Source organism: Phyllostomus discolor, chromosome 2, assembly GCF_004126475.2.
Source record: "Phyllostomus discolor isolate MPI-MPIP mPhyDis1 chromosome 2, mPhyDis1.pri.v3, whole genome shotgun sequence".
Taxonomy (NCBI): Eukaryota; Metazoa; Chordata; class Mammalia; order Chiroptera; family Phyllostomidae; genus Phyllostomus; species Phyllostomus discolor.
Window position 1 is genome coordinate 192,605,464 of NC_040904.2, and position 21,997 is coordinate 192,627,460.

The window sequence follows — 21,997 nt, forward strand, 5'->3', positions numbered from 1 at the left end:
TATCCAGACTCAGCTCTCTCTCTTTCAGAGCCTTTGATTTACTTCATTGCCTGTATGAATTTTAGAATTTGTCTTTTGACAAGTTTTTTATTAATTCAAACACATTTACAAAATAGTCTAGGCTACAACACTTTAATTTTGTCATAACCACCCATCTTAAGATTTTATTTCCAGACAACTCTCCAGTAAACACTTCTAACCACATGGTTTCATATCACAACTTGAAATGAGCATCCTGCCAAGACTGTTTTTCACCACAAGTTGCAGTGTGGTCTCCGCATCTTCTCCCTTTGTGGCAGGTACACAGGAAGGACTTAACACATGCTCAGCCATGTGAGCTAACCCCTATCTTATTTGCTAGAAGGTCCGTTGATTAGGTCTTGGTGGAATTCTCACTTAAGAAACATAATTTCTAAATATTTCACTGAGGTGTTGGTGGTTGTTCTCAAATGACTTGACCCAGGCTGTTTGCAAAACATCATAACTTTCTTTCTCCAGTGGTAGAAGAGGTCAGAAAATACTTACACATGAGGCTCTTATGTGTATTTTTGTAGTCACATTATTTTTCCACATAAATTAATTTTGTTGGTTTTATTATCTTTATTAGAAAGTGTGTTTTCAGAGAGGAATGTCATGTCATGTTTTGCAATTTCAAATATCACTGAAGCATCACTAACGTTCAGCAAATCCTCAATCAGTATTACATTATGACAGATGCAGAGTGAGTATATGCTCCCCAATGAGAATGAAATTAAATTTCTTTATACAAATATTTATTTATACAAGTAACATTTGTTTTGAATTGTGCCCCTCCTTTTTTAATTTTTTTAACTCAACATCCTGGACTCAAAATATGCCTCTCTCAAACTCCTTAAAGCTGGGTATTAATTATAATTATTGTGATGATCATTTTCAATACATACATATATAGATTCGCTTTTTGTAAAGCTGAAACTAATATGATGTTATATGTCAATTATGCCTCAATACAATATAACTAACTTTTGATTTTAATACATTTATTTTAATTATCCATAACTGAATAAAGTAAGATTGCACTTCATAAGTAATAAGCATTCCTTGCTTTCACATATTCTATTCAACCACTGAAGAAAAATGAAATTTATCTTATTGTGTAATATTTTCAGAAACTTTCTTGAGGTTCAAACTTTAAGAATTCCTCATTTCTTGAATAATAATTGTTAGAAACACAAATACACAGAGAGACATACTTCTGATCAGAAAGGGAATATCCTACTTCTTGTAAAAAGTTTAGGCATGTCTTGAGTTCCCAATTTAAAACTGAAATGAAAAATGTTCAATCAATTTTGACCCCCAATATAAACATGAGAAATATTCATCTAATCTCATTTTCCTCTGGAAAAAAAAAACAGCACAAATTGCAGGACTTCCTTCTGTCCCTTCAGTATACAGAACTTTTTGCTAATTAATGAAATAAATGTTAAGTCCTAATATCATCTCATGACTTTAAAATGATTAATTCAGTGATGAAAATTATCCCAGGGTTTTGAGAAATAAGTGTTAAAATTACATAATCTCTTTCTGAATCAAAAGTTTCATATAAATGTTAAACTTTTGGTTGGTTTTAAGTATATATATGGTTGGTTGTAAGTACTGTGTGAAAAAAAACAAGAAAATTAAATTTCTAAATCATCCTGTGCACATGCTATTATAAATTTGATGGAATCAAGTATGCTGTGTATCATGTAAATTAAAAATATAGAGAGAGAGTTTTCCTGTATATGAACATACATATATATGCACACAAACATAAAGGCATATATGTATGTCTACATATGTGTCAATGAATGATCTTTTGTCTGAATTGTTTACTTTGACATTCTCAAGGTCTAGAAAAGTATCTAGCAATTGGTAGTCACTAAAAATATTTATAAACAATAAATATTAACAATAAACTTGTGTATCATCCAAGTTGAAAGAAACTACCACACAAAATTGTCTTTATTTCCTTTCTTAGTATATATTAAAATTTTGAGTTTACCTTTACTTTTCCTTAGATTGTATAGCATTTTATTATCTTTTGAGTAAATGAATATCAATAATATGTCTACTAAACCAGTTTTTTTAAGTGGTATTGACTCTCATTTATTTACTTAGTTTTTATGCACACCAAGGGTGTGTATTGGGGTTTCTAGTATTTCTGCATATGATGTGTGTATGTATAGGTCTGTTTTTATTTTTTATGTTGGTGCAAAAAATTTCCCAGCTCTAAGTATTTAATAGTGTCTTATTTTCTACTTTATCTGCAGTCTACCTCATACATTATTTTCATGCATGCATGTGACCTTCTCATGTCTGTATATTTTCTCTTTTTCAATTTGTTAATTTCTCTGTATTCTCATATCACTTGGTCTCAATTAACAAAGTTTTAGCAAGTTCTTAATGTCTAGCTGGACAAGGCCACCACCTTTTCTTTTTCTTCAGTAGTCATAGCCTACTCTTTGCTCCTTGCAGTTTAATGAACGTTTAAGGTTATGCTTTGTAAGGTTCATAACAAAGCTTGCTCTATTATTTGGAACTGATTTGTCTCCCTAAAATATTTTAGGATCATTGAACTGTTATTAGCATCAGTAGTCCTATCAAAATTTAATTATTTTAAAAATACTTTTATAAAATTACATAATGAGTTCCACATAGATGTTAACTAAATTAGAAGAATGATCTTTACATGTGGAAATTAAAAACAAACTCAAGTAAAATTTTCACCCTTATGAGTTTTGTGCTCTTATGCAAGGCACTTACCTTGTGTGATCCACAACTTCATTTACAAAATAGAATAAATTACATCTGTTGCTCATCATTACTTTACAGTGTTTCTAGTGTAGTTGTTAATAATATAAAATTTGTTTCTATTTATTATTGACCTTCAATATAATAGTGCTTGAAAATTAATGCTACATTAATTACACTGATATTATTTCTATTAAGTGACCATTAAATTGTTTTTTATTATTTATGTAGAGGAACATATCATCAGCAAAAGAATTTAAGTTCCTATGCCTTTAATTTCTTGTGGTCGTCTTAAATGTGCTAAAGAATCCCCACAATGATGTTCAAGAGAAGTGGTATTAGTGATCACTTTGCCTTCAGGATTTTCTAAAATACCATTAATATCTTGAAGTTAAGAATGATGTCGCCATTTCCAGCATTTATCATGGTTCACAAAACAAGGTAACAACCAAAGTTCTCTTCAATGGATGACTAGGTAAAGAAGATGTTGTGCATATATACAATAGAATACTACTCAGTCATAAGGAAAGATGCAATACACCCATTTGGGACAACATGAATGGACCTTAAAAATATTATGCAAAGCAAGATAAGTCAGACAGAAAAGGCTAATAAACATATAATTTCACTTATATGTGGGACATAAAACTGAAACTCATGGACCTGGAAAATAGTATGGTGATTACCAGAGGGAATGAGGGGCAGGGGTAATAAAGCATAAAAGGGGGTCAAATATATGGTGATGGAAGTTTATTTGACTTCGAGAGATGGGCACAAAGTGCAATATACTGATCACGCACCATAGAACTGTACACTTGAAAACTATATAATCTCATTAACTAATATCACTCCAGTAACTTTAATTTTAAAATAAAGTAAAATCTACTCTAAGAAAAAGAAGGATGTTTATATAGATCAGAGAGGGGGGAAAGGCAGAAAACTGTACTTGAACAAAAATAAAATGAAAAAAAAAATTGTGAGGCAAATGCTGGTGAAAAAGGAAAGGTTTTATTCAGGTGCTATGTGATCTGGAAAAATGAATGACTCCCAGTCTCAAAGGTCATCTCCTACACAAATCCAAGAAAAATGCAGTATTTAAAGTTCCTGCTCCAATTTAGAGCAGAGTGTTTTGAAAACTGAAGGCAACTACTCAGCAGTCATAGGGCCCATCCATGTAGCATAGCTTATTCCCCGCTGCTGTTCATTTCCGGCTCCCTCCTAGAGCTTCATGTGGCGCCTGCACGACGGTGGGTGTGGACCATGCAGCAGCTAGGACTACCAGGTTGTGTGCTCCCAGTAAAGGGCATGTGCATGCATGGGTGAAGGCAGCACAAGGTCAACCACAGAGAGGGAGAGAGATTCCTTCCCAGAGGCCATGGGCTACATGGAGAGATCAGCCTGCACCACGTGAGTCCAGGTCATGAGGAAGGGAAAGAGGGTGTTTCTTTGTTCCCCTGGGATTATATTAGCTTGTATGTGTGATGGGCCCTGTGCTTTTTCAAAATGACCAATAAACCTCCCAGACTTTTGCATGTTGCTGGTGGGTCTGCCTCCCCTTCAATCCTTTATTCTTCAGGCGAGACTGACAAACCTCTTTGGTCCATCACCTCCCCCTGCCACCATTTGACTTCTATGGCACATGTGCCTGCTTCCCCCAGTTCTCACCCACAATCTGGGAACCAAGGCCAGATGGGGCTTTTTCTTCTATCCAATTATCTCGCTGGCCTCGAAGGCTCTCAGTGTAAGAACTTACCCGGTCACAATCTTAGCTGATGGGGCAAACTCAGCTGGCTCCAACTGACCTTCCACCAATAACACTAATGCTATTTATTACACATCTACTTAAATTCTCTGTCGATATATATGCTAAATCTTGATATTTTTCCTCATTAAGTCTGAGAGAACTCTGCAAGTATCACAGTTATTAGCCCTTAGATAAACTTGATACAAGCCTTCCCCCAGTCTATTACATTATTTTTTCATTATGAACAAAGCTAACATTTTATATATTCAAAAAATTTTAAATAAAATGGGTATCAAGGTAATTCTAGGTTTAGTGAAAGAAATAGGAACTATTCTATTTCCCCCCTTACTGTTTAGAAGAGTTTGTACTAGTTATAATGATCTCTTTTTTGAAAATTCATTATATATCTCCTGTGAATATGATTTGGCTTTCATGTTATTCACATGAAAAAAATTTGAGTAACCTAATGATCTCATAAAAATTGTTCTAGCTTTATCAAACTTTGCCAAAGCAACTTGTGCCTGTGTAAATTTTATCTCACTCATCTCATAAGTAGTAAATATAGTGCCTGTTTTATTGGCTGAAGATTATAGCCTAAAATATCTCATTGATTAAATGAAGTGTGGATTTACTGATTTAAGTTTTGTTTTTATGGGCACATTTTTAGTGAGAGTTAGTGTGAGTGACTGCTTTTTCAGCTGTTTCCTTCTAGCAGGGGTGTTCAACCTTTTGGCATCTCGGGGCCATGTAGAGGAAGAAGAGTTGTCATGGGCCACATATTAAATACACAGACACTAGCAAAAACAGATGAGCAAAAAAAGGTTTTAAGTAAATTTATGATTTTGTTTTGAGCCACATCCATAGCCATCCTGCGCTGCATGTGTGGCCATGGTAGGACCCTGCTGCTCTAGAGTTTTCTTTGTTTTATTCTTCAAAGTAACTTATGTGTATTTATTTCATTATTTTTACAGTAACATACAAAAGAAGCTCCAACCACTTATTTTATAAACTACTTCTGAATAATTTCTTAATTACAACAAATTGGAAAGGCGGCACAGGCAGTTCCCACACATCCTGTATGTGCAGTTCCCCTTATTGCTGACAGTTATGTAACAACAGTTTTATAAGTGGCACATTTGTCAGAGAGTGAACTGATATTGATACACTGTTGTTAAACAAAGAATGCATTATGTTCAGACCTTCTTAATTTTTACCTAATGCCCAATTTCTGTCCATTATCCTATCTGTTACATTTAGCCCTTATATACCTTAAGGCTCCTTTGGCTGTAGCAGATACTTTGTCATTTTTTAATATAACAAAAATTGTGAGTAGCTAGAAATCAGAACATTAAGACATTGGTTGATTATGTTGTTCTTCTGACAAAATTTGGTGGTATGGTTTTGATAATAAAGGGGGAGTAATATATTAATTGATATCCACAAGAAAAAAGGAAAAAAGGATGTTATTTGAGATTATAGATTGATCTGAAACACCCACATATCTAAAACATGAAATAATATTGGCCATAATTTTATCATTTTTTAAGCTAAGCATATCATGGCTTATCATGCAATTTTTAGTTAGTACTTTATTTTTTGTAATTAAATGATTGTATATGTGTGCATATATATGCATGTTCATAAACATAAAATATTTCTCTATGTTTCAACCTACATGATACACCTTACTTGATGCCACTCAACCTTATAGTAGCAGGTGCACAGGATGATTTAAAAGTTTATTTTATTTTTCTCTTCATTTTTCACACAGTACTTACAACAATTTTTTTGTTTTGTTACTCATTTATTTCTAATCATGTTGTTCTGACAACACCTCTATAAGAAACAATCCCTTTGAAGTGTTATACTGACCTGTATAGTGCCATTCAAAACCATTGTCCTACAGGTTCTTTTCCCAGGATGCTCCTGAAGAGCACATAGAAGAACTTTTATATAATAAGAGTATTGAATGTCTCCAGGCCTTAATACTACTAGCATCCACCTAGTAAATGACAAAGACAACCACCAATCACCAGGCAGGGTCTCAATGTCAGTCAATAAGAATATGGGGATGGGGTTTTGCTAAACTTTTTTACTTTTGATTTAGAAAGAGATTATGTATTTCACTATTTATTTCTTGAAACTCTGGTACACACTTTAACACTGAATTCATCATTTTTAAGTCATAGATGATGTTAGGACCTAACGTTTATTTTGCCACTTAGCAAAATGTTCTGTGTAGTTAAAAGGCAGAAGGAAGTACTGTGGCTTATGCTGTTTCTTTCAAAAGGAAAATGAGATTAGAATAACATTTCTCATATTTTTCTCAGAGGTTGAAATTGATTGGATGTTTCTTGTCTCAGTTTTAAATTGCAAGCTCAAGACATGCCTAAATTTGTCACACGAAGCAGGACATTCTTTCTCTGATCAGGTGTGTCTCTCTGTGTTTATGTGTTTCTAAAAACTATTACTCAAGAAATGAGGAATTCTTGAGGTTTGACCTCAAGAAAGTTTCTAAAACTATTTACACAACAAGGTAATTCTAATTGTTTCTTGAGTGTGTGAATAGAATTACTGAAAGCAAGGGATGCTTATTACTTCTGAAGTGTACTCTTTCTGACTTTATCCAATGATAAATAATTAGGATAAACTTATTAAAGAATCAGAAGTTATGATGTTGCTATAAAATGAAGTCTTGTCTCTAAACAAAACTACAAGAATGAATCTTTACATTTGGGAATAAAAAATTGACTTTCAATTTGAATTCTCACTTTTATGAATTTTGTGCTTTTTATGCAAGGCACTTACTTTGTGTAATGCACAACTTTATTACCATAGTAAAACAAATTATATCTGTTGCTTTCAACTATCATGTTTAAATTTGAAACAAATTTTATTTTAAAACCTAAGCACTATGCATATTTATTAAATAGCTATTTTTCTGAAAGCTCTGCTACACATTGTATGGTGTTACTACACAAATAGAAGACTATTTTTGCTAAGGATATGCTGAAACTAATTATCACTAAATTAAATAAACAACTATAAATAGAAGACTGTGTGTTTTCACTCAATATCAGTGATGAAAAATTTTTTTCCATTAAGTATCCTGATGTAGGCAAATTTAAAAACTCATTATACTTATTTAGTTTTTTAACCAAGACAAATTTAAGAAATTAATTTATCTGAATTTATATAAATTATGCTTTTCATTCATTCCTTTTAAAATATATTCCTGGAGGAAATTTTTTTGTATTCTCATTTTCCAATCAAAGTATATCATTTCACCACAAAAAAAGAAAAGGAAAAAATGAGTGATTTTATTTTAATCAGGAACCTTCATAAATTGAAGACTTCAGATTCATTTCTGTGATACATGAAAAGTCATAATTATATGATGGGGTTGGTCCGAGATCGGTGGGCTCATCACAACATAGGTAAGTACTTTCCACATAAATGTCTAGTTTGGCCTATGTATAATTTCAATATACTCAGAATTTGATACAAATATAAAAAAGTGATTTAATTTGATTGACTTATGTTCATTTTATAAACATATCACATTATGCTAATGTTATATTTAAATCAAGTCTTTAAAAACTTGAAAGTTTATCCTTCCTTTACTTTCTTAACTACCTGAAGTAAACTCTCCCAGTTTGAGGCAGACTGAGGTAGTGACAGCATCAGAATTTGTAGCTAGAACTGAATTTAAATCAAACTTTTATCAGTCTCTAGTTTTGAGATCAGAAGTAACCCACAGCATTTCTGTACCTAACTTTTTATTTTTATGTGAACTAGAGATATAAAACAGGTGACATTTATCTTAGTGGATTTCTATGATACTCATATAAAATCACATATATGTGAAAGAGTTTCTTAACTAAGATATTATAAATAACTTAGTGGCAACATTATTTTAAATAAGGAATACTCTATTAGCCACTTCTAAAATTCAATTTCTTCATTCATAACCTAATATCTACCCTCTTCATATATTTGATAATTAAGTTATATATTGTATATACAATGTTTAATTTTAGGTATAACAAGTAATTAACATTAGTACTTCAGTTATAAGAGGCTTTTACATATTTAATATTTTTACAGTTTCACAGAGAAAGCAAAATGATTTTTTACTTGTTTTGTTTAGAAGATTTGTTCTCTTTTTCTTAAAGTTATAGACTGTGCTATTTTATTCTTTGTGTGTCCTTAACTATGAAGAAAATCAGACACACTAGCCTTTACTAAGTGTTTACTATATGACTGATGTTGTTGATACTAAGTGCATATTATTTTATTTCACTTTTAAGAATAACCATACCACATAGAATTGATATCTTTTGTTCATTTTTCTGACTTTTTTTCTTTTTTTCTTTTTGTGAATTTTCTGCAGTTATTAAGTTAGTAAATGTGGCTCTGTAACTTAAACACATCTAATTCCTTAAGGCTTTATCTTTTCACTATACAATGTCTTTATTTTATTGTTAGTTTTAATTATGTGGTTAGAATTAACTTAGCAAAAATAAGATTTTGCTAAGATATTTTGCTACAGAATAAATATAATTTTATTTATACTACAAAGTGTAAAAAATATAGCAATGAAATCATATAAAACAAAATTAACTTGATGATATATTTTAAAAGAAAAGGGTAGAAATGGCAAGTTAAAGTTCAAAATTGAAAGATCACAGAAGCAGAGTGGTCATGACTCATATTGGCTTGATTTGTGTTTCTCTAGAGATGAGTGAATCACACAATTACAAACTTAAACTTGGAAATCGTTCTACTTCTGTACCAGGACAAAAGAAAAGATCCACATTGGTCACAAACACATCTGGGGGAAACCGTAAGTACGACATTCCACTCGCCATCTTCAGGTGAGATCAGAAACTCGGAGATCATCAGGGATAAACATTCAGTCTAATTTTGCCGTCATGAGAGACTCAGTTTGATGTCCTTGGAATATGTGCAAAGTGAAAAGAAATTGTTTAATTGATGAGCTTTTCAGGCCCTAAAAGAGGTAGGATTATCATAGCAACGACAACCAAGACTGCCCTTTCTAAGGTCTCACTGAACAGCAAGCTGTCAGGAGGCGCGAATAAACAGAAGAGAAGAGAAATACACAACACCCGTCGGTGGCATGTCTTTAAACAGCACAGCAGCAGTGACTGGACTGTGATCACAGAAAGGCTACCGCACAGTGAAGACGATTCGCTGCAAAGGTTTTGGATAAAAAATCAATAAGAATTCTTAATTTAAAAGAACTTAATTTTCAAAGCTTGTAAAATATAAAAACTGACTTTAAAATATATGTTCTAAAGCTGTTGTTATGCTTCTTGATAAGTGCTTACACTACATTCATTGCAGTTTAAAAAAAGGCCAAAATCTTTCTTCTCATTATTATTAATTAATATTGGCTGTTTTATTGGTACTAGCCAATGTGCAAAACCAAGGGGAAACAAATGATCGGAAATGAGAGTAAAATGGTGAAACTAATGTGACTAGCAAAAATATATGACTTAAAATATTTTAAACCCTAAAAGCCTCACCCCATAAACTAAAAAATAATATGGAAATCGGCTGTGTGGACTTGATTGAAAATAAGATGTAAAAATCAACTGTCTAAAAAACCAGAAAGACAAGAAAAATGTGATGAAAGGAAAATGCCATATTTATAAGACTAAAAATCAGAAATAAACTTTTTAATTAAGAATACTGGAAATAAATGTATTACTTTAAAGTTGTACTAATGAACATAAGATGTAAATAACAGAAAAAGAACTATCATGGGCACGGTAAGTACACAAGCATGTTATAAAAGTAAAGATATTTTACATATAGTTTGAATAGGAAAACTGATGAATATAAGAATAAGTGCAAACACATAAGAATATACTATATGCTAAAGGTAGTATTTCATATAAATGAGAACAATGATTTATTTGGCATATCATGTTAGGAAAATCAGTAACAATTTGGAAAATACAAAAATTTTATGAATTTGAGTTCCTACCTCATTTATTACACACACATAAACATACAGTCACACACAAATACCAAGCAGACCAAAATAAGAAAGGCAACTGTGTAAGTTATGATGGAACACTGGTATACTTTATTTTATAAACTCAGAATAGTGAAAGCAGTTTTATGCATATCAAAAAAGCATAATGGTTTGAGCAAGTCAACCATTATCCATTGCAGAACCCTCAAAGTATCATTAACGTTAAAAGAAAAATCATGTCTGAGATGAGTTTTGCAAAACATAGGGCAAGAATACTAACATTCTCAACCAAAAAAGTGAGAATAAAACCAGTTACTTAATAAAAATAAGAGAAGTCTCAAAGAAATAAATAAAAACATGACAACCATAACAAAAGATGTTTAATCTTCTGTTATTTATTTATAAAAAATTTACAATTTAAAAAATAACATTGGTTATCGGATTTATACATTTAAAAAGTGAATGTATTTAATGATGAGGAAAGTGTAAGCAAGAAGCCTTTTAAGTTTATATTTGGAAATATATAAGTTGGTATAGCCTCTTTGCACTAAAAATTTCAATTGCAAAAATTTTAAAAGCAAACACTCTTCAACTCACTATTTGCCTTTTTGAGAATTTCTCCTAGAAAGGTACTGAAAATTTGAACATGTGTGTATAAGATGTTATTTATATTATTATATTAATAGCAAAAACTAAGAAACAATTTAAATATACATTGGGAAAAAAATAAAAATCTGTTAATAATGAGATTTCGTCCATACAGCGTTGAAGCACAACTCAAGCAGCTAGTTATAAAAGTTTGACAACTTCATAAGACATTAAGAGAAAAATCACTAGAATATTTTCTTAAGTAAAAAATATTACAGAATATTTTATATAGTGTTCAATTTATTTTTAAGAGGGGGTTAAGAGGAACTGTTTGTGTTTATTATTTTATCTGCGTGGAAATTTTAAAAAATGGTAATTATGGTTTATTCTAGGGGTGAACTGGGGAACTTATAGAAGGGATTAAGAAGTAACATTACATTTTTATAGTCTTATTTAACATCATTTGCAAAGAATTTATTTTACCTGTTCTGAGAAAAATAATTGAGGAAAAGCACTGTTATCACCCCCCCATAAAAATTGCTCTAACATTTATATTAAACATAAGAATTCCGGAACGCTTTCATCTTTCTCTCATTTCTTTCACTCTTTTTTCTTTGACAGCATCTCCATTTGTTGTTGCCCGGGCCATTGCTCTAGCTATGGGGATCCGTTTCATTGTGATGGCGATGATATGCAGTGCCATAATCATAAACTGTAAGAGACAATGGAGTGGATCACACTGTTGATCTAACAATTGCAATGTATTACTTTGATTAACATTCAGATGCACAGAAACAGAAACTAGCAATATCAAAAGTTTCTTTATACTTTTTAGCCTTGGCTGGTGTCATCAGTGGATTGAGTGCTGGCCTGTGAACCAAAGGGTCACCAGTTGGATTCCCAGTCAGGGCACATGCCTGGGTTGCAGGACAGGTCCCCAGTAGGGGATGCATGAAGGCAACCACACCTTGATGTTTCTCTCCCTCCCTCTCTCCCCCTCTTCCTTCCTTTCTAAAAATAAATAAAATCTTTTCTTAAGACAAAAGCTTCTTTACACTTTAGCAATTAGTCTAGAAAATTGTCAACTATTTTTTATTTTTGCTTGGACTATATGTTACAGCAACACAAAACCTCCTAACGATTATGATTATTTTAATAGCATTATTCAATCAAGCAGCTCCGGTTTTTTTGAATGGTAAGAGTTTTCTGACATTATTATTGCATTTTTTAAATGTTGAAACTATTACAAATATTCCCCCACCTTGACTCCCCTCCATCAGCCCTCCCCCAAGCAGCACTGTGTCTATGGGCTATGCGTATATGCATATATGTACTTTGCTTAATCTCTTCCAGTCTCCTCCACTCTCTCTTCCTTGAAGCACAAATTGCATATGTCTGTGGATATGGAGTTAAGCAGGTATCAATGCTGATACCAAAAAAGTGTATAAGACAAATCATGTATCATAGGAATGTACATTTGAAATTTATATAATCTTATTAACCAATGTCACTCTAATAAATTTAATTTAAAAATAAAACATATAGGAAAATAATTCATGTCCACAATTCACCATAAGTTTTTAAACTTTATTTTATTCTTTACAGTAAGGGAGACTTGTAAAAAGTAGAGAACGTAGTTTTGGCATATCTATCTATTATAAATTTGTAGAATTAGGTCATTAGGTATGACCACAATGGCTTAATATTTGGCATTTTAGAGTTAAAACCAAAAGGTATTTATCCCTGGCTGGTGTGGCTCAAGGGATTGAGTGCTAGCTTGCAAACCAAAGGGTCACCAATTTGATTCCCCATGAGGGCACATTGCCTGGGTTTTGGGCCAGTAGGAGGTATGCAAGAGGCAACTACATGTTGATGTTTCTCTTCTTCTCTTTCTCTTTCCTTTCCTCTCTCTCTAAAAATAAATAAATAAAAGCTTTTAAAAAAGATATTTAGCCTGTCTAGAAAAAAAATCTACTATAATATTCACACATGTATAATATCAGACATATGGAGAATTAATAATATATTGTTCCTTTCTAGAAACTTACTGTGGGCCGTGTCCTCAAAACTGGATATGTCATAGAAACAACTGCTACCAATTTTTTAGTGAGAGAAAAGACTGGCTTCAGAGCCAAGCTTCTTGTATGTCTCACAATTCCAGTCTCCTGAAGATATATAGCAAAGAAGAGCAGGTTAAGTATTGTTTTAATCCATCTTCCTATTTTTAGTCCTAACATATTTGGAAATTCTCTGGAATATGAACATGAAATATCACTTAGAGACACCAGGCTAAGATATATCCACCCAAAATCCTTCTGCATTAAAAAATAACAAAGTAGTAAAAATAAGAAAAGACAAAAACTGCAGGAATTATATGTGTGTTGTTTAAGTTAGAATTATGCCAGAGGACAGAATGCATTTTGCAAAGTTTTGGGGAAATGATTAAATGATTATGGTTTTGTCTGTAGTAAAATTCTGAGAACTAACTTTATTTGTGATTTCAAACAGGATTTCCTTAAACTGGTGAAGTCCTACCATTGGATGGGACTCATACAAAATCCAGCAAATGGATCCTGGCAGTGGGAAGATGGCTCCATTTTCTCTCCCAGTCAGTAAGTCTCTACCAAAAGGTGTCTCCTTGTGGATCTGTCTCTAAGCTATTCCTAGGATCACATAACTATCACATTTTCCTTCACACAGTGCCAGGGCATTCCCATATGATAATAGAGTCAACCAAAAACTCTGAGGGACTAGATTCAGTACTGTGTGGAGCAGAGAAGCATGTACCCATAATATCGAGTTCCATTATTGATTGCTATGTGCTAAGTATTGTGCAAGACTGGTCTAATACCATGCTTGTGGTACTGATGAGGAGTCTAAAGCAGAGAGATTAAGAGTCACATTCATTTTTTATGACGTTATTACCAGAGTTGTTGAGATATAATTGGCATCCAATAAAGTGCACATTTTTAAAGTGTTCAATTGTGATAAATTTTGACAAATGGATTAATCAAAAAAACCATTAATACTGTCAGGATAATTAGCATATTTATCTGTTGCAAAACATTCTCTTTCCACTTTATAATTCCTCCATGTCCTTCCTACCTAATTCTTTCTGTCTCCAGTCAATAATGTGCTTTCTGTCACTATAGATTAGTTTGTAATTGCAGAAAAACATAAATGGAGTTCTGCAGTGTGTACTGTTTTTATGTCTTTTTTTAATTTAGTATATTATTTTTAGATTAGCCACCTCATAGCATGTTTAAAGACCTTATTTCTTTTTATGCCTGAGAGCTTTTCCACTTATAGGTATTGTTCAGTATGTTTATTCTTTCATGTATTGATGGATATTTGGGTAGTTCCCAGTTTTGGATTATTAAAAATAAAGCCACTTCAGAGGTCTTCTGGTCAAGATAGTAGTGTAAGTAAACGTGGAACTCATATGCTCCAACAACAAAATCAAAATGACAACTAAACTATAGAACAACCATTAGTCAGAACCACTGAAGTCTGTCTGAATGAAAGTCATACTACTAGGGATTTAAAGAAGGCACATCCAGACTGGTAAGAGGGGCAGAAAATGGAATGGGCTGATCCCACACCTATGAGTTTCAGATAACTGAGGAGCTAGGGGTCCCATACCCACACCAGGACACTCTGGCCCAAGTTTCCAGTAACAGAAAGAGAAGTCCCCTAAACTTCCAGCTGTAAAAGCCAGAGGAGCTTGTAGCTGAGTGAGACAGAGGACTGCCGGATTCCCAGGCTTTGCTCTTAAATGACCCATGCAAAGACTTATTCTGACTCACTCCCTCTGAGTTCCAGAGCTAGGTCAGTAGTTTGAAAAGCACCAGATACATACAGAGAAGAATTGAATTGCCTGACATAAGTAGGGCATGGGGTGGCAGCTTCCTCCCAGACAGACGTGCTGACAGAGGCCTTCGTTTCCATGCTGAGCTCTCTCCTGACAGAGCCAGTAGTCAGGCACCATGTCTGAGTCTTCACCAACCTGGCTCATGCTGTTTGCCCTGCCCTAGTGATTCCCTGAGACTCCTCTCCAACAAACTTGCACACCCACCAAAGCTGTTTCCAGTGGCTTTTCCATATGAATGGCCTGTCTTGGCTCATGCTTCTGACTTTTTTAAAATCCCTCAGGAACTTTGCAAAAATTCTAAAACAAGTAGCATCTGGCCTCAGCATAACCTATAACTCTTGCCAAGTGTCTCTAATGTTGGTACTAGTAGCAGCTGGCTTTGGTACAAAGTACGGACTTCCTTGATTCCCTTCAAGCCCAGCACATATATCAGCCATTTGCAGATCCCTCTGTAGCTCATGCAGATGGTCCCAGGCAGGGCACAGGTGGTAGCTGACCTTGCACCTTCTGGGGGACCCCAAAGCCAGTGCCATGGACAGTTGGTCTCATGGCATTGCATTCACACTACTACCACAAGCCACACACTCAAGGGCAAACTTGATGAGCATATAAGCATCTCTGAAGCAAGTCCTGCTCTGTAGGATTGACTCCAGCACAACAATTCCTCTGCTGTAGTCACAGCCCATCCTCTTAGCTGATAGGCCTGGAGTTTGATCCCTTCCACTGATGCCCATAGCAATCAAGTCTTAACTACAAAAGGACAGTACACACAGCCCACAAATGGGTGCACCTGGAGCACCCATGCTGGGTGACTGGGGAGGCTGCACCTCTAAGCTCTATGGGGAGACTACTACACAGTACCATTCTACCATGTAAAGGACACATAGCAGCTATAACTTAATAGAGAGAAACAAACATACAGGAAACAGCCAAAATGCAGAGACAGGAGAACAGGTCGCCAAAGAGAATGGGAGAAAAATCCACAAAAAGGAAACTAAATGGACTTGAGGCAAGCAAACTACCAGATACAAGGTTCAAAACAATGGTTATAAGGATACTGAAGTAATTTTCAGGAGAATGAAAAAATGCATAGAAACCATAAAAAAAAAGAACCAGAAATAAAGGATACACTAACTGAAATGAAGGTCAAGTTACAAAGAAATCAATAGTAGTTTAGATGAAGCTGAGAATCAAATCAGTGATTTGGAATGTAAGGAAGGAAAAAAACAATCAGAACAGCAAAAAGAAAAAATAATCAAAAACAATGAAGATAGTATAAGGAGCCTCTTGGGCAACTTCAAGTGTACCAATATTTGCATCATGGTTCTGCTGGAAAAAAAAAAAGAAGAGAGAGAGAGAGAGCAAAAACTGAAAACCTATTTGAAAAAATAATGGCAGAAAATTTCCTTTAAACTGGTGAAGGAAACAGACATACAAGTTCAGGAAACACAGAGAGTCCCAAACAAGATAAACCTGAAGAGGCTCTCACCATGACACATCATAATTATATCATAATTAAATTGCCAATTGTTAAAGAGAAAAATCTTAAAAGCAGCAAGAAAAAAAAGTAGTTAATTACCTACAGGAAAGCTCCCATAAAACTGTCAGAAGATTTCTCAAAAGCAACTTTGCAGGCCAGAAGGGATTGGCAAAAAATATTCAAAGTGATGAAAACAATGACCTACAACCAAGATTACTCTACCCAGCACAGCTATCATTAAAATCAAAGAAGAAATAAAGAGCTTCCCAGAGAAGGAAAAGCTACGGCATTTCATCACCACCACACCAGTATTACATGAACTAATAAAGGTCTTCTTTTAAAAATTGATTTAGAAAATGAACAATAAAATGTCAATAAATACATATCTATCAACAACTGAATCTAAAAAAAAAAAAAAAACACAAAAAAAACAAGCCAAACAGAAATAGGCTTGTAGGTACATAGAACACTTTGAGAGTTACCAGATGAGAGGGGATTTAGGAGGCATGGGTGAAGATGGTGGAAGGATTAAGAAGTGTAATTTCATTGTCACAGAATAGTCATGGGGATGTAAAATGCAGCATAGGGAATATAGTCAATAATATTCTAGTAACTATGTATGGTGTCAGAAGGGTACGAGACTTATCAAGATTCATTTAGTAAGTTCTATAAGTCTACTCACTGGGGTGCACAGCTGAAACTAGTAGTGTATGTCAACTGTAATTGAAAAATAAAAATTATTTTTAAAAAGCTACTTGTGAATATATGTGTTCAACACTTTGAATGAACATAGGCTCTCCTTTTTCTAACATAAATACTAAGAAGTGAAATAGATGGATCATATAATAAGTATTTAACTTTTTAAGAGTCTCCCAAACTATTATCCAAAGGATTATGCAATTTTGCAATCCCACTAGCAGTGCATGAGATTTCCAGTTGCTTGACATCTTGCTCAATACGTGTTACCATCAATCTCTTAAATTTAGCCATTCTTGTGTGTTTAGTGGTGTCTCTTGTGGTTTGAATTCACATATTCTTAATGACTAATGATTTCAGCATCTTTTCTGCACTTATTCACCATTCATCAATTTTCTATTTCATCAACTTTGGCTGTTTTCTTAACTATATTTTCACTGAGGGTTAATTCATCTTTCTCTAGTTCCTTTTTTAATTGCCATTCATGTACAGTTGTCTCCATTTTCCCCCAGCACTGCCCCCCACCCCAGCCATCCCCACTTCCCTACCTTGACCCTACCCCCCTTTGGTTTTGTCCCTGTGTCCTTTATACATGTTCTTGAAAACCCTTTCCCTTTTCCCCCCATAATCTGCCCCCCACTTTCTCTCTGGTTACTGTCAATTTGTTCTTAATTTTACTGTCTCTGGTTATATTTTACTTGCTTATTTGTTTTGTATATTAATTTCCCATTATAAGTGAGATCACATGGTATTTGTATTTTACCACCTGGCTTATTTCACTTAACATAATGCTTCCCAGTTCCATCCATGCTATTGAGAAGGGTAAGAGCTTCTTCTCTCTTTCTGCTGTGTAGTATTCCATCATGTAAATGTACCATGGGCACTTTAAGTGTTTCCAGCACTTGGCTATTGTAAATTGTGCTGCTATGAACATTGAGGTGCATAGGTTCTTTTGAATTGGTGTTTCAGTGTTATTATAGTATAATACCAGCAGTAGAATTGCTGGGTCAAAAGGCAGCTCCATTTTTAGTTTTCTGAGGAAATTTTCTCTAGTTTCTTATGGTAAAAACTAGTACATTAACAAGAAACCTTTCATTTTTTTCTAATTGAACCACTCACGCTATTAATATGTCAGATGCTTCAGCAACATCCCCACATATTATGAGCTATATATTTTAATTCAGTTCAATATAGTGTGGCTGCTTCTGACACACCCCCTACTGGGGACCTAGCCTGAAACCCAGGCGTGTGCCCAACTGGAAATCAAACCGGTGACCCTTTGGTTTGCAGGCTGGAGCTCAGTCCACTGAGCCACACCAGCCAGGGCTGAAAATAGTTTCTAAATTCCCTTTTGCACTCTTCTTTGATCCATGAAATTTTCAGAAGTGTTAGTTGCCAACATTTGGAAATTTCACAGAGATCATTCTGTTATTAATGTATAATTCCATTTTGATCAAAAACATACTTTGTGACTAGAATTTAATTACATTTAATGACATTGGCTCCACAGATCAGCCTAGAGTCTACCTTCTGAGATACTATATATGTCCCTGTACACCTTAGAATTGATTCAGATGACCCCGTTTCTATATGGCTTGAGACTTCATTTTTGAAAAAAAAGCTTATTCTCTAGGAATACAAATAAGATTTTGTACCGTGTTATCTCATTTTTCCACTCTGAATGTACAAAAGTTCATTTTTGAAAGCAAATCAATAGCATGCTACATTTCTATTCATGCTTATAATAAATAATGGTTGAGTGCTACTTAGTTTTCAGAAAGTATGCACAGACAACTACAGGAGTGGATAGAACATAACTCCTTCAGGATCTTCACACTTCATCTGGAAATACAGTTAAGAACAAATAAGTAAAATTCCATGTAGTCAGTACTTTGTCAGAAAAAGGATGAAAGTAGTGTAGGAAAACAAACACAGAAATTGAAGAAATGCATAAAAACAATGATATTAGAAAGAATGCAGTTCTAATGTGCAGACAGGCCAACGAGAACTGTTTCTAAAAATCTCTTGATTTTTTTCTCATATACTAGCTGGTTGTTTCTGTATATACAGAATAGTTCTCAAACACACACACATGTATACATATAGGCCCAGATGATCAGGTCATTTCTGGTGTCAAATTAATATTGAAGGAGCATCATCAATCTTTTCTCAGCCTTACCTTTCTTGCCTGTTCCTGGCAGAAAACAAATCACTACTTATTATATTAATCATATAAATACAAAATACTCAAGATCTTAGAGTAAAATAGATATACACACATATTGAATTCTGCATGAATTGCCTAAACACACACACATATATGTGTGTATATACTGGAGGAGTTTTTTAATTTAAAAACTGTTCTTACCAAGTAAAACTGCATGAAATTGAAGAATATTGTAATTTTTTCATAAAACATAACAGAATTCTGAATTTATTTTTAACCTAATTATTTTTTAAAAACTTTCTAAAATTTTTATTTCACTTGATTATACATGTACAGATATTTTCTGTGTATGCATATAAAGTCTTTATATGTCTTTCTAAATTGACTTATTTCCAATGTATAAGAAATGTAAATTATTTCTTATGATTTATAACAGAATACATTATGATTTATATTAGAATGCACATGATTTATAATACAATGCATTTTTACTTTTATTATTGAAGTTAGCCATATTTTGCTAATTTAGAAGTTGAGAAAGGCGAAGCATTGTCCTTATATCTTCTGAGATAATATTATTTCACTGCCTATATTTAAATAAATATTATTCATTTTTTATCCTTCGGCATTAATGAAGTCATAAATGTAATTTGTCCTTCTCTCTAATCCAGACTAACATTGGTTGAAATGGAGAATGGAGCCTGTGTGGTTTACGGCTCCAGTTTTAAAGGTTACACAGAAAACTGTTCAACGCCAAACACGTACATCTGCATGCAGAGGATTGTGTGAATACTTTATTGTTTATAAAATATAAAGGATTGAAAAACAAAAATGCCATTCTCTGAGTGTTTACCATGAAGAAAACAGCCAGAAGAAAATTCCACCAATATTGATGTATTTTTTATCTGCCATGCCACAAACCATAATCAGCTGCAAACAAAGCCTAACAAAGACTTTATCTTCTATAATATGTTTTGTACAATTTTTAAGTTATTGAGTGATGAACAAATTCATTCTTTAGTTTAATAAATTGTTGATAATACCTACTGTTGCACTAAGTTTTGAACTATAATGTTATTATTCACAAATATTAAACTAATAAGGGTCTTAAAACTTTTCAAAACACAATGCATTTGAAAACTAAATATGCTTAAAGGTGGGTAAAAAGTATATGAGGATTCATTACATTTGCTAGTTTTGAAATTTCTCTAAAGTTGAGAAATCAACAAAAATACCCTCAGCTTTTCAAAATGCCACTACTAATTTTCTACAGTACATGAGAAATTTTGCAGAAATTGAGTTATTTCTCGTAACAAGAACATGGTACTGACTGCTACAAAAAAAAGGAAATAAGAATTGAGTTTAGGGAGGCCTTACAAGACTTCTGGGGAAGAAATGGAATCTGAGTTAAAGTCTGCAGAATGAGTAGAAATTTGGGCAAACCATTAGGATAACAGCACCCTTGGCAATTGGAATAATACTTGCATACAAGCAGCAGCTGGGGGAGTCTCCCACGACCGCTTCAGAGTCATGAGCAGTGCTGAAGTTCTCTTGATATTTACAACCATTTCCAGCCCTCATTTTCCAGATTTGTGAAGAAGCTCATTCTCTCCAGTTCACATGTATTCTCTGCCCCCTGTGGGTCATATGTTATTATAATGACACAGAGAAAAGACTCCAGAGAAATACCCAGAACTTGTGTTCCATGTAAAGCCACATATAGTGACTCAACTTTATTTAAAGCTTTGAAGTATTTGGTGGACTTAAAAAGTGAATCATTAGACGTTTTCTTGGCTACCTCTCCAGTTTCATTAGTTGTCATCAGCCTATTCAGATGATCTGTTTCTCCTTGATTTTGGGGGGGATTATATGTTTACAGGAATTTATCCATTGTCTATATCTATGAGTTTTGTTTTTATTTGTTTTTCTTGTTTTTTCATATGTTGTTTTCAGTTTTATATCCCACATATGAATTATTCCATCTCCATTTACTGTCTTCTTACATATACAATAACCACATTCTTTTCAATTACCATAAAAAACTGACCATCTTGTACGTTTGCAATGATTAGAGGCAGTGTCAGCTTTTTTTATTGGAGCCCAGAAGAGAAAACAATTTCCATTTGAAATTAAATTTATTTCATATCAATTCTATTATAAAAAGTCACTATGCATTATTAAAATATAAAGAAACATACATTTCTTTGGCAGATTTATTAGTATATAAATAAAAATATTTGTTCTATCAACTGTTAAAGAAGCAAAATAGAAGAACCCCATAACACTGCTCCACTAGTCAACCATAAAGCTGACAGAAAATGACTCACTCAGAGTTTTCAGGAATCTGGAATTTAATGAAAAAAACTTATGACAGGGGCTTGTTTAATGAAGAAAAAGCTTCTAAATTTTGGTATGAGAGCATTTGTTTTATTCAAAACTAAATGAAAGAAACATGCTAAAAGTGCATTTAGTCTTGATTATTATCTATGTGTGATTGACAAAATGGAACTTTTTAAATTTATCTTTAAATAACTAGGTTGAACTGAATACCCTCTATATATTAGCATTTTAAAAATGAAAATCAGTGCTATACTTATTATCAGAGAATTTTTAATAATTTGTGTACCCACTCCTTTTAACACTTAAAAATTATTGAGAGACTCAAATAAATTTTT

The 21,997-nt window shown here is 33.4% G+C and overlaps 1 protein-coding gene across 4 annotated transcripts; it reads left to right on the top strand.

The window, feature by feature from the left end:
- Window positions 1–6,805: 6,805 nt before the first annotated feature.
- On the top strand, window positions 6,806–21,002 carry LOC114513698 (NKG2-D type II integral membrane protein-like). 4 transcript variants are annotated; one of them, XM_036019341.1, is made up of 8 exons: window positions 6,806–6,947; window positions 7,850–7,953; window positions 9,255–9,362; window positions 11,730–11,822; window positions 12,229–12,303; window positions 13,149–13,300; window positions 13,617–13,720; window positions 19,994–21,002. In XM_036019341.1, exons 2-8 carry the CDS (start codon window positions 7,893–7,895, stop codon window positions 20,109–20,111), a joined length of 711 nt encoding a protein of 236 aa, XP_035875234.1. In that variant the 5' UTR covers window positions 6,806–6,947; window positions 7,850–7,892; the 3' UTR covers window positions 20,112–21,002. The 4 variants fall into 4 exon arrangements, with proteins under 4 accessions (XP_035875234.1, XP_028388862.2, XP_035875236.1 ...); XM_028533061.2 differs by having other exon boundaries at window positions 6,807–6,947; window positions 12,268–12,303; XM_036019343.1 differs by lacking the exon at window positions 11,730–11,822 and having other exon boundaries at window positions 6,807–6,947; window positions 12,268–12,303.
- Window positions 21,003–21,997: the final 995 nt, after the last annotated feature.